The 13571-nt window shown below is 41.8% G+C and overlaps 1 protein-coding gene across 1 annotated transcript in view; it reads right to left on the reverse strand.

The window, feature by feature from the left end:
- GCSAML (germinal center associated signaling and motility like) overlaps positions 1-12941 on the reverse strand; it is a 28280-nt gene extending 15339 nt beyond the window's left edge. Inside the window, exon 1 of the mRNA XM_045567428.1 lies at positions 12714-12941. Within this exon, the coding sequence (XP_045423384.1) occupies positions 12714-12742 (29 nt within the window). The 5' untranslated portion in view covers positions 12743-12941. The remainder of the gene's footprint in view (positions 1-12713) is intronic.
- Between the last annotated feature and the right edge of the window lie 630 nt (positions 12942-13571).

Genomic DNA, 13571 nt, shown 5'->3' on the forward strand with positions numbered 1-13571 from the left:
TATTTTAAAGTTAAAAGCAGGACAGGAAAGTATTAATACTTAACATTAGTAGGGACCTAATAGGAATTCCATGTCATTAATATTACTGAACAGAACTGAACACTAAATTCCACCATATATAAAGCTTTTTCTTAATCACGAAGAATTCAGATAATGTCAGGCCATAGGTGATCCACAAAAATTTGTAACTGAATTAATAAACCAGCTAATACTCTATTATTTTAAAGAAAAATAGTCATTATATTAAGTTTTAAAATGTGTCTTGGCCAAAGTATTGAGATTACAGGTAATTTTTCCATATCTTCTGATTTTTCCTCTTTTCTTAATTTTCCAAATGTTTGAAGTTAACTTATGACTTCATAACTCCACAAAGAAAGTCTTAATAAATACCCCTCAAAATCAACAATTTGCACACTATTTCTCCATCAAGCAGTAAAATTAAAAATCAATAAAAAAATTATAACTAAAAATGTACATGCCTAGGTACAAGTAATATACTAAGTAATCCTTATGTTAAAGAAGGAATCATAAAGGAACTTCCTAAAAACAAATAATAAAATAATAACACTAGCTACACAAGACTATTTGAAGGATAAAATGAAATATAAAGAAAATACCTTCATAAAAAAACACATATGATTAATAATGACAAAGTAAGCATTTATCTTAAGTTTGGGAAAAGGAAAAGGAAACAACAAAAGTTGTGGGTAGAAATATATGTGACAGCGAACCAAACATTCGCAGAGAATAATATCAGTGAGATGGCACAAGTTTGGCAAAACCAATTAAGGAAATAGGGAAGGGAGCCAAAAATAAAACGAAAACAGAAAATTCAGAATAAGTACTGCAGACCTAAAGCAAATATTATGAAAAATTATGTAATAAACATGATGGCTTAAAATGGATAATATCTTGGAAAGAATATAATAAAATGCGCACATAAATATCATCAGTAACTCAAAAAGTTCTAGCTCACATGGTTCCATACGTAATTTTATCAAACTTCAAGTGACAAACACACCCTGTGTCATACAAGATGTTCCAGAAAGTAGAAAAAATGTAAACTGATTCCAAACCCATTTAATGGGATTGGTGTACTTTCATTCCAAAATTAAACAGAAGACAAAAAAATCACCAGCCCAATTCAACCATGAAAATAGATGCAATAATCTTTAATAAAATATGAGTTAACTAAATCTAAAAGCTCAGTAGAAATAACACACATCGCAAGCAAGAGGTTTTTATCCCAGAAATTCCAGGATAGCTCCTCAGCTTTAAAACCTATTAACATAATGAGCCACTTTAGAAGTCTACAAGAATTTTGAGGTTATCTCAATAGCTAAAAAAAGGCATTTGGTAATATTTAGCTCCGATTAACAATAAAATCCTTGGGCGCCGGCTCGTCCCTGGGCCGCGGCGAGGGGCGCCCGGGCGGGCAGAGGCGGCAGCTCCGTCCCGCCCGGGCTGCGGGGACCCGCGCTCGCCTGGCGCGCCGCGTGGAGCAGCCTCGGCCCCGCGCCCGCGCCCCGCGCCCCTCCCCGCGCCCGCGCCCCTCCCCGCGCCCGCGCCCCTCCCCGCGCCCGCGCCCCTCCGCGCGCACCTCCCCGGGCTGCCCGGCCCCGCGCCCCTCCCGCGCGCCCGCGCCCCCCCCCGCGCCCCGCGCCCCTTCCGCGCCCGCGCCCCGAGCCCCTCCCCGCGCCCCGCGCCCCCCCGCGCCCCTCCCCGCGCCCCGCGCCCCTCCGCGCGCACCTCCCCGCGCTGCCCGGCCCCGCGCCCCTCCCGCGCGCCCGCGCCCCCCCCCGCGCCCCGCGCCCCTCCCGCGCCCGCGCCCCGAGCCCCTCCCCGCGCCCCGCGCCCCCCGCGCCCCGAGCGCCCGGCGGGGTGGCGGCGGCCCGATCGGCGACCGCAGCAAGAGCCCGCGTCTGGGATGAAGTTCAAGGCCCGTGGGGAGCCGGAGGGCGAGGTGCGCCCGCGAGCAGCCGTCGGTGCCCGCCCCGTGGACCGTCCCGGGAACGGAGACGGGCAAGCCCCGGGCGGTGCCCCGTGAAGGGAGTTCCTGCGGAGTCTGGAGTCAAAGGGAAATTAGGCAGACCCCTGGGCATATTTGAGAAGCAAGACCGAAAGCACAGAACAGAACGTACGTTTATGTTCTGCAGGCACTGAAATAGTGGAAGACTGGGAAGATTCTGTTAATGTCAGAAGAAGAGACAGTCGTTCAAAGTAGAAGGTGCAAAGTTCTCCAGTGTCACAGACCTGGACGTGCAGAAAGTCTGGAAAAGCTAAAGCGGGATTTAAAAAAAAATATAGTTTTAAGATATTTTAATAAGCCAAAACCATATGGAATTTTTTTAGATGCCTTAACTGTGCCCCTTACCTTGTGTTATTTATTTATTTATTTTTTTGAGACAGAGTCTCGCTCTGTTGCCGGGCTAGAGTGAGTGCCGCAGCGTCAGCCTAGCTCACAGCAACCTCAAACTCCTGGGCTTAAGCAATCCTACTGCCTCAGCCTCCCGAGTAGCTGGGACTACAGGCATGCACCACCATGCCTGGCTAATTTTTTCTATATATACTTTTAGTTGTACAGATAATTTATTTCTATTCTTACTAGAGACGGGGTCTCGCTCAGGCTGGTCTCGAACTCCTGACCTCGAGCGATCCACCCGCCTCGGCCTCCCAGAGGGCTAGGATTACAGGCGTGAGCCACCGCGCCCGGCCCCTTGTGTTATTTTGGTTATCATTTTTCACAGTGTTTTTTTCAGTTACTTGTGGGTATATTTTCCCCCATAATTTTCTTACTCACATTATTAACATACTCAACAAAGCCTTCTGTGGTGGGAATTAATGAAAAATAGTCTTAATACTAAAGAAATACATCCATCCCAATCTTGTTTTATAGGACCACAATTTTAATTGAGAAATTGTATATTTGGGCTATTTCTGTACGATCCAGTAACTATTGTGTCAAAGGATTTAATTTGCTATTTTCGGGAATTTGTCAACTCGTCTGTCTGAATTTTCACAACTACTATGTCACTAGCTACCTGATATGACTATTTCTCCTTTAACTCAATGGTAGTCTAACATAAACTGTAACTGTATACAGTTGGTGACTTTTAGGGGAATTTTAGCAAAATGCATGTGGTAAGTACATCTTCTCATGAAAACTATATTCATGGAATTTGATTTAGCCAATTCCCATTATCTGTAATCTCTCTTTACACAGTGTACCTTGAAATCATGTTTCCCTCAATATAAATTGCTCTTAATACATATTTTCAGTTTTTTAATTTAGTGACACCTCTTCAGTTAAACTCCCATGTTTACCAATAATCACAGGAGTGGAGTCTAACCTTAAATGCCAGGACTGAAATACAGTTGAGTAAAATGAACTTCTTGCAATTTTAAGATTTTAAGATTGTTGATTTGTGACGTAACTAACTTTTGAGGCACTGGAACATACCTAAACTGACAATTATTTTGTCTTACGCTTGTCTTTATACTCACTTAAAAACCAAGAATCCCACCTATCTCCAGGTAGTGAAAGGGATGAAGAAATAAAGAAAAAAAAAAAAGAATCCCATCTAAAACACATAGGTACCTTGTCTGAAACTCTTGCCCTTCCCCAGCCAGGTCAGAAATAAGGTGGAAGGAAAAACCTTTGACTAAGATGTAGGGTGAGAGAGATTGAAAGAACATTTTTTATGTAAACTTTCGCCTTTTGTAAATATTGTAACTGGTGAGCATAAAATAGAAAATATCATTAAAACATTTGTTCTACAAACTATTAACCTTTAAAAATATAATTGCTGCTAAAAATAGAGTGCTGTTACACTTAAGGAAAATTATTGTCATTTTGAAAACGAGATCTCGTGCCATAAATACAGCTGAGCTAAATAATAAACATTGCCCACAAATGAATGCTGTCAAAGGCATGAGTAAAGTAGAAAACCTTTTAACCAAGGACATTTCATTCTAAATTATGTAGTGTGATCAAACATGACCATCCAGAATTTTTGTATTCTTCCTTGTACAGAGCTTACGTATTCTGGGTTTTTTTTTTTTTTACTGGGAGCACTTTAAATCCCACAAACTGACACTTTCTATCTTCAATGGACTAAGATTTTCTTGTCAGTAATCTTTGAAATTTATTCAAATCACATACTTAACATAGCAGAGAAACTGGATTGTTTTTGTATATGACTGCTTCCACCTGAAATAATGTCACAAGTACTTGGGGGTGGGTTATCTTGTACATGATATTCTTAGAGGTAGTAATGCATGGACTTATTTTACAAACTCTTGGACTATATGTCTTACATTTGACATGTAAAATATGTACAGTATAAATGTCAAGCATCTCTTAAAAGTTAGCATATAAATATCGTTGTATAATTTTCCTTGGTCAGAAACATTTGGACTAAGTAGTGCCACTCAGGTTAGGATTTTCTTCATTTAGCACACCAACTGTCTTTAGTCTATGCAACTAGCAAAATTTTGTACAATGCAACGGAATATAGTTTTCACACTTTTAATTTCATGTGAAGCATTCTTCACTATTATTCAGGAACCCAGTCTAGCAAGATTAGAGGAGAGGCCCTAAGGAGATGTATTTTTGTTAAGAGAAAAATCCAGCATTATCAGGCTAAATAGTTGAATCTGCTAAAGATACCAAATAGTGTCTACTATCTCAACCCTCCGAAGTTTACAGTGTTGAGACTGTCACGTGTGATTTTTTTTTGTGGGGTAATGGAATAAAATTGAGCAGCTAAATTTTTCACTTCCATGTGCCTCCTAAATGAAAAATACAAAATAAGTAGCTATTACAAATTGACTTGCAGACAAAGTAGAAACTGTCTTACATGCTGTTTTTTTGTAAACAGAGGACATTTTCCAACCAGGCACAAAACATCCAATTTTGTAGTTCACACTGTTGTATTAAGCGAAAGAACCTAAGGGGAAAAATGATTATTGTACATACTAAATTGCTTGGTGTGGTCTCATTTGAGATAATTGGCACAAGAATCTTGAATTTTTTATATTTGGAAACATCAAATAAAAATGGAAATTAAAAAATTCTCACAAGAGCTGGGTGCAGGGGCACCCACCTGTAGTCCCAGCTACGTGGAAGGTTGAGGCAGGAGGATCACTTGAGGCCAGGAGTTGGAAGCTGTAGTGTACTATAATCATGCCTGTGAATAGCCCCAGCACTCCAGCCTGGGCAACATAGTCAGACCCCATCTCTAAATATATACTTTTTTAAAACTTGTTATAAAATGGAATTTCTTTATTTTGACAGTATGTCAAAAATACATGGCAAACTTAATGGAAACGATTTAGAAAAAGTTTATTAAGATCAGTTAAGACAAGAATGCCTAAGTATTCTAACATTGTTAAACATAATAAGATATGTTAATAAAACAAGAAAAGGTACTTATAAGAATTGTAAGAAATGAAAAAGGATTGAAAAATCTTTAATTTTATAGATGACATATTAACTATATAGAAAACCCAGTGAAATTTTAAAAACCATTAAAATAAATGAGAAATTCAACAAGGCTAGTAGATACAAAGTCATCTTATAAAATGCAATAACAGCAGGCTAGGAAAAAATGCAGTTCATAATTTTATTGTTGTTGTATATGGTATGTAGAAATCAATCTAACAAAAAAAAGCAAGAATAACAAAAATAAAACCATGAGAATGCATTAAATAAGATTTTAATAAATGCAGTTATGAATAATTGTTTTGATTAGAGTAGTATATATGCATAAACATAGTACTTAGCCCTCAAGCTAATCTATATATTCACAATGCTATCCCAATCCAAATTCAAGCTGACATTTTTGATAGCATGCACAAATACAGTTTTAAATGTATATGGGAGGATAAAGTCCTCAAAGTACTAGCTCAATGTCGAAATAAACGCTAAAGAGGGTGTGTGCTGGACATGTTGATGGGCAATGCCAAGATCCATTTCACCCTTGCCGGGCGGAGAGGCTGGAAAGCAGCAATGACCTGCCCCTGACTCATTTGCAGCTAGTAACAGGGGGCAAGTTAGGTGCTGCCCAGGCTTCCAGGAGGCCTTTGCTCTTCCTCTGATAGCAAGGTCAGAGCAGCAGGAACTTTCTCTGCATCGGTGTTCTAGTGTCCCTTCTCCAGCCTCCTCGCACACCCCAGCTGTGATCTAAATGACTAACAGAGACTGAGATGACCTGTTGGGAATGCATTTACTGTCACTGAGTTTTCTTTTCATTTTGGTTGTTCCTGATGAATTTCAGCTCTTTACCATCACTTCGTTGGGGCTCAGAAAACATCACCTCAAATGAAGGCCTCAGAAGCAGATGTCTCTGACTCTCCTACCCTCTGTCTCGGGCCCCTCATTCTCCCGCAAGGCTTGCCGTAGAAGCTAGAATCCCTCTTCCCCAAGGTGGGTCATAGGACCCCCTTTCCCCACAGCCAGCCATAAAACCTAACAATATTACTCCAAGTTTTCCACCGCCTGTGTGCATAAAACCTGACCATAAAGAAATTATCTGACTTACCTTGTTTGGCTGCAGGCCATAAGACCCCCATTCCAGAGAGGGCCCCGCCCCACACAGAGAAGGAAAGATGCTGCTCAGAGAGGCCAAGAAGAATCTAGACAGGCCTTGCTGGGTTTCCCCACGCAGTCTATTAGCACTAGATCACACCTTTTGTTCAATCATATGTCTACACGGCTGTCCATGCTTTGTTGAACCTCAGCATAGAAACAGACAGTTTCCCCTGTATCTTTGAGTCCTCATTCTGAGGCTCCTGTGTGACACGAAACTATGATCAAATAGACTTGTGTGCCTTTTCTCCCATGGATCTGTGGTTTGTCAGCAGAAACATTAGCAGCAAGGCTTTGAGGGCAAAGGGGAAGTTTTCTTTTTGCCCCTACATCTTGTTTGGTATATTTTAAGAGCTTGTTAGCTTTATCTATCTCTCTGCCATTCCACCATACCCGCTGAAGACAGACATTTCTTCCTAAAATATAGGCCACTACATTTTTCTCTGGCTCAGAAATGTTCACTGCCTTGCCACTTCCTATGTGCCTTTGAAGACCCTTCCTCATCCAACCCCCAATCTCATTTTCAGTTTTTCTCCTACTAGATCCATCTTTGAACAATATGTTCCAGTTATTGGCAATGAATTTTCAATTCCTGAAAAACCATACCCTTCAAACTCTTACACATTTTTCCAGGTTGTACCTTCAATTTCGAAAGTCTTTTCCCATTTTGGTAAGTCTGCCTAACATTTATAGCACAATCCAAATGGCAGTTCCTCCACCATGCCCTTCCTGCCATCCCAAACCAGAATTAGTCATTCCTTCCTCTGGTTTCTACAGCGCATTGCTTGTGTTTCTAACTGGAACACATCAGTATCTGCCTTATCTGACAAAGAGGCCTGTGTGGTGTACTGGAAATGACAGATGACTTGACATTATAAATTACATGCTAGTGTCATCACTTTATAGCAAACGTGACCTTGACAAGTTTTAATCCTCTCTCAGCTCTCATTATCGCAGATATATGATCTCTATTTTTTTACAGCTATAGCACAGTGGTTAAGTGCAATGTTCTTTGAAGAGACCTATCCTTTTTTTCCCCCCATCTATTTTTAAAATCTGCTTCCACAGCCATTTTCCCTCTGTGTTTAATTTTTTTCTCCAGGTCAGACCATTGTCTCACATAGGCTTTCCATAAACAAATAAAATTAACTTTAAAGGGAGAGGAACACGTTTCATCAGGACACATGTTTGAATTCAACTTTCAGCACAATTCTGCCATTTTTCCTCCATCTACTACCCTCAGAGTCATTCCATCCTAAACTTTGATGGCCCTTCTCTACCCATGGACCCTTAAGCTCTTTAAGAAATCAGAGGGTACTGAATGACTAAATGGGTTGGGTGCGGTGGCTCACGCCTATAATCCTAGAACTTTGGGAGGCCGAGGCAGGAAGATAAGATTGCTTGAGGCCAGGAGTTCCAGACGAGCCTGAGCAAGAGCAAGATCCCATCTCTACAAAAAATAGAAAAATTATCCAGGTGTGGTGGTGCACACCTATAATCCCAGCTATTTGGGAGGCTGAGGCAGGAGGATCGCTTGAGCCTAGACGTTTAAGGCTGCAGTGAGCTATGATGACACCAGGGCACTCTAGTCTGGGCAAAAAAAACAAGAGCCTATCTCAGAAAAAAAAAAAAAAAAGACTAAATGGGGAAATCAAGGGACAGCAGTGAATCTTTAACCAGGCCAAGCAAGACAGCATGACCTCTCAGGTGTGGAGAAGACAACCTGCAAACTTATAAAGACAACTGCTCTGACTGTGGCTGGATGATCGAGTGCATCTGCAGTGCAGGCAGGAATGACCTACCGGATCGAGTGATTTTAGGTAGTGATGGAAGTACAGAGATTGGAGTGGGAAAGCTCAGAACCACCAGTGGTGGGAGGTGGAGTGTCATGAGGTGACCCAGCCGCTCTCATTGACCTCTTGTCCCACTCACCTCCCCCTCTCACTATTCACCATGCTCAGATCTGGCTCAGGGGCTTTACCTGCGGTCTCTCTGTCTGGAAGCAAATTCCCAAGATCTTTGCCTAACCTGTTCACTCTCGTTATCCAGGTCTTTCCTCAGAGGTCAGGTCTCCACCCTTGATACCTGTCGGCCACACTCCAAGCCCTCCCTCGGCTCTATTTTATTTAAAGTATTTATCACAATCAGAATTGCATACTTTTTGTTTGTTTATGCCTTCTCCCTGCTGGAATAAACTCCATGCAGTAGAATTCTTCCATCTGACTCTCAATTGTATCTGCGCTGCATCTGAATGAGCTCCTTGCGAACCAAATACTTCCCATGAAATGAAATAGGCTACAGCAGGGTGACTATAGTTAGCAACAGTGTGTTGTGAATTTCTAAGTAGCAGAAAGAGTTTGAAATATTCCCAACACATAGAAATGGTAAATACTCAAGGTGATAGATATCCCAAATACCTGGACTTGATCATAACACATTCTGTGCGTGCAACAGAATATCACATGTACCCCATAAACATGTACAAATATTAGGTATCAATAGAAAATATCGGCAAAAAAAGAAATATATAGCTTAAGAATCTGAAAACAAAGTCAACTTCAGAGGACTAAACTAGTTAAATAATAGCTATCACTGGTTCATCACCCACTATGTTCCCACTGACATCTATGCACTGTTTTGTTTAATCTTTACAACTAATCCTAGAATCCGGCAATATTCTTATTCCCGCTTTGGACATGGGACAGTGAGCCAAGGACACAAAGGAACTCGTCCAGGATTACAAGAAAAGCAGGACCATGATCAAACACAAACGATGCAATTCTAAAGCCCAAGCCCTTCACTACTACTCTAGATACTGCGGCCGTTGCAGGCAGCCCGTGTGGCAGGTGTGGAGGGAGTCACCCACCTCAACACCTACGCCCACCTGCCCCAGAGCGATCTCACCCCACCAAGGGCCAAAGTCTGTGTACTGAGAAAGGACTTAACCGACCTCTCCTATGGAGAAGGGAAGTCCGCAAAGCTGGCACTTGGCAGTGTGTGTGCAGCACGGTCCCGCGAGGGGAATTGCAGGGCACAGAAATAGAGTCAGGAAGTCAGACTGCCGGCCAGTCGATGAGCACGACCCAGCCCCTCGGCTACCTGTGCACTAGGGACACTGAGTCTGAAACATTTTGCAGCATGTGTCCCAAGGAGTTTTTATTCTAGTACAGGGAGAAATACATTAAAGTATATACAATTAATAAATAAATGAAAGTAATAATAAGCTTATGCAAGAATGGTAAAAAGAGGGTGGCATTTGTTCTGGAACAAATTAATTTGGCTTCATGATTTTTTTTTTTGCTTTTTTTATTTCAAAAAATTTAGTGGGTACAAGTGTTTTTGTTATGTGGATAAAGTGTGCCGTGGTGAAGTGTACCCATCACCAGAGGTTTCAGGATTTCTTAAGTGAACTTCTCATCAGAGTAGATCTCAAGTGTTCCCATCAGCAACAACAACAAAAAAACTATGTGAGGTGATGGATTGGTTAATTAGTTTGATGTTGGTGATCTTTTCACAATGTATGTATGTATCAACACATCACGTTGCAGCCCTAAATATATACATTTTTATTCATCAATCATACCTCAATAAAGCTGAAAAAAAGTATCTAATGTATTCAAAAAAAGAAAGAAACTGTCTACTGTATTTTTCTCTGCTCGATCTCTAAGCAGTGTTGCTAACCTGCCTTCCTGAATTTGTTGAAACGCGGCGTGCTCCCAACAGAAAGCACTTATATTTTACTACTGGGAATAAAATCTCTCCCATGACCAATTAATAAATGCAACCAATTATGTGGTCTATTTACTACTTAATGTTGTATTTTTCCAAGCTCATAGTAAATGAGGATAGCAATAACAACAACTTCATAGGGCATTTATGGAAAAGTCATGAGATAATCCTGTGAACATCTTACCACTGTGCCTGGCAGAGGAAACCCTAAGTTACTTATCAGCTGCTATTAGTGCAAACTGAATACTTTGCTAAGCCCTGACAGTTTCTTGAGTCCTACTGAATCTGGCTGCCTTGAAGTGTGTGAATATGAAGAATGGGGAAAAGACCCTGAGCTGTGAAGGTTCACTCATGGATGCCATCTACAAGACCTTCTGAAACGATGTCCTACTCTTTCTTCTTCCCAACTTCCTGGATTTTAAAACAAAGTCAAAATCCAGCAAACAGGCTTCTCCAGAAAGTGAAACGTAGGAACCTAAGCAAGATTAAGAACTGAAGACTAGAATGAGAAGGGGTCTTTGCAACCACTGATTTTAGCAAACTAAGACATTTCTATCTCTCTGAGTCTAAATGTCTTCATTTACAACATGGTTGAGTTGAATCTGCATCCTCTTGCTGCTTTAACTTTTATAAAGTATGTGCAGTTCATGTTTGTTTCCAAAATATCAGAACATGGTCACGGTTATAAGTGGGGATCTTAAAAATCAATGCAGAGAGGGAAACAGCTAAACACCGAAAGCTCCTTTAAATCTCAGCAATCTAAAGATTACTTTATTCTCTCCTTCCCTTGATTTCAATGAGAATTACATGTTCTTAAAACCAGAGGGGAAAAGAATTTCTCAAGAGCCTTCTTTCTGCAGAGCATTAGCAAGGATTGCAGGAATTTCAAAGAATATAAAATACATGGTCCTTGTGGTCAAAGAATCCATAATATAAAATATTTATACACATGACACTCATGGATGGAATCATGGCAGTAGGCAGAATATGTCTGGAGTCATTAATGTATACAAACCATCTACAAGTCATAAAATACTGAAAGAATAATTTCTGGCAGCAGTCAGAAAGACGTAGCATTTGACCAGGGCATTGCAGAATGAAAATTCTGACAAGTAAATGTAGCTGAAAATGAACTTTGGAGCAACAGGTCTGTTAGCCAAGGCACACAGGCTTGAATTTAAAACACTAGTAATTGGTCAGGTTGAAAAGGGTATAAAGATCAAACAACATAGGAGGGCTGCCTGGAAAGTATCCAGCCATTGTTAATATAATAAATGTCTCTATTTTTCATATTACATGCCTGGATACTTTCTGGACAGCCCTCGTATTTAATTAAACTAACTGAGCACATTCTATAAATCCCTGTTTGATGATGCGCTCTAGAGAGGCATAGGGGTTGCAAAGACACATTCAAAGCAACATGTGCTTTTGAGAGACTTACTGTCCAGTTAGCAACACTTAATTAGAGTGCCAAGCAAGATGATGGGGGCAATGTTCAAAGTGGTAAGACAACAAGAAGGGAGTAATTTCTCTGATTACGTAGGGCCTTATAATCCAAAGCAAGTGGTCTGCGCTTGAGGTGTTAGCTAGTGGGGAGTGAATGTACCCACGGGGACACAGGAGTGCTGTGATGAGTTTGTGTTGGGCCGATCAATCTAGTCATGCTGCTCGCAAGACTGTCTGCAAGGGGTTTGGGAGAGCGGACGGAGGAGTGGGGTGCTGTGCAGCAATCATTTAAAATTAAGCAAGATGGCAGAATAACGGCACCTGTTGTCTGTATGTGTTCTACGACTTGCAAAGCATTGAAGAGCGTAGAGTTAAACATTGCCAAGGAAAGGCATGACTCAAAGTGAAAGCATCTGAGTGCCTATTCTGCAGCTGTAATTTTCAAGAACCTCACTGTTCAATCTCATACTGACCCATGAAGCTGACGGTGGGGAAAGTAAACCCTACACCCAGATGAGGAAAAAAAGGAGCAGAAAGATTCATGTGACAATAGCCTCAGGGTGCCAGATAAAATACAGGATGAGCTGTTAAATTCGAATTTCAGGTAAACAATGGATACCTTTTTAGCATAAGAATGACTCACGCAATAATGCCCTAAATATTGCATGAGGCATACTTACACTAAAAAAAAATGTATTTGTTTATCTGAAATTGAACTTTGACTTGGCATCCAGTATTGTTATTTTCTATGTCTAGCAACCTGACGTGGTCCAAAGCAAGGCCCGAGAAGGAGTCCACGCGGCGCTGCTCTGTGCTCTTAGAGGATGCCGTCTTCAGGCTCAGCCTTCTCAAAGCACAACCTGCCTCACGGTTATGAGCGCGTACACCCAGACCCCTTATCCCTCTTCGCTTTCTCCCAAGAAAGGCAGTGCCCAGAGTCAGGACTCACCTGAGTTTTCTCAGGAGATAATTTCCCATCCTTTCACAGGGACTTGCTTTCTCGGCTCCTGAGTTTCACTCCACTCAAGGCAGTCTTGTCCGAAGCACCAGCAGTCACAGTGCACACGGCGGGACGTTGCATCTGACCACTGGCTTGTGCTCCTGCCAGCCGCGAGCTGCCATGGGACTGGGCATGGGGAGAAGGCAGAAACCGCCCTCGAGGGGAGGGGAGAGGGAAAATGTGTGTTCGTGCATGTGTGTGCGCATATGTGTGCACAGCAGGGGGAGTCAGGCTGAACCGAGGGACTAAATCTAACACTCCAGGTCCACTTTGTTTCCAAGTAAATTTCAGTATTGCAAGACTTGATAGGGTAGGGACTTCCCTATTTCTCAGAAACCTGAGATCTCAAGACTCTCAATATGTCGTCCTCTTCCAAATACTCAAAGAGAAGGCCCCTTCTCAGGAAAAGAAAAAACAAAGCTAGCAATAAAATTTCTCTGCATGGCTCTGGCCATGATAATTAAATCAAATGTCAATGTTCTTTCCTCAGAGGTCTGGTACTTCCAAAGACAAGATGGGAAAGAAAGAGAAAAAAGTATGAGGGTAGAAGGTTGTTAGAGGTAGGTTAAAAAGTCTGTTCTGGTTGTCAGCCCCAAGGCCAACCTGAATGGGGAAGGATGCAGGGCCTGACAGACCCACACGCACCATCTGGTCCTGCACTTCCTCCCCCACCCCACCCACCAGAGCCGCAGAGCGCAAGCTGGCTCTAGCGATAATTTCAAGACCACAATATCAGGGGCAGAAGATTAGGGAACAGCTGACTCTGAGCTGTTGCAGTCAGGAGGGTGAAATAGCTTATTCATGATG

The sequence above is a fragment of the Lemur catta genome, chromosome 13, assembly GCF_020740605.2.
Source record: "Lemur catta isolate mLemCat1 chromosome 13, mLemCat1.pri, whole genome shotgun sequence".
NCBI classification, from domain to species: domain Eukaryota; kingdom Metazoa; phylum Chordata; class Mammalia; order Primates; family Lemuridae; genus Lemur; species Lemur catta.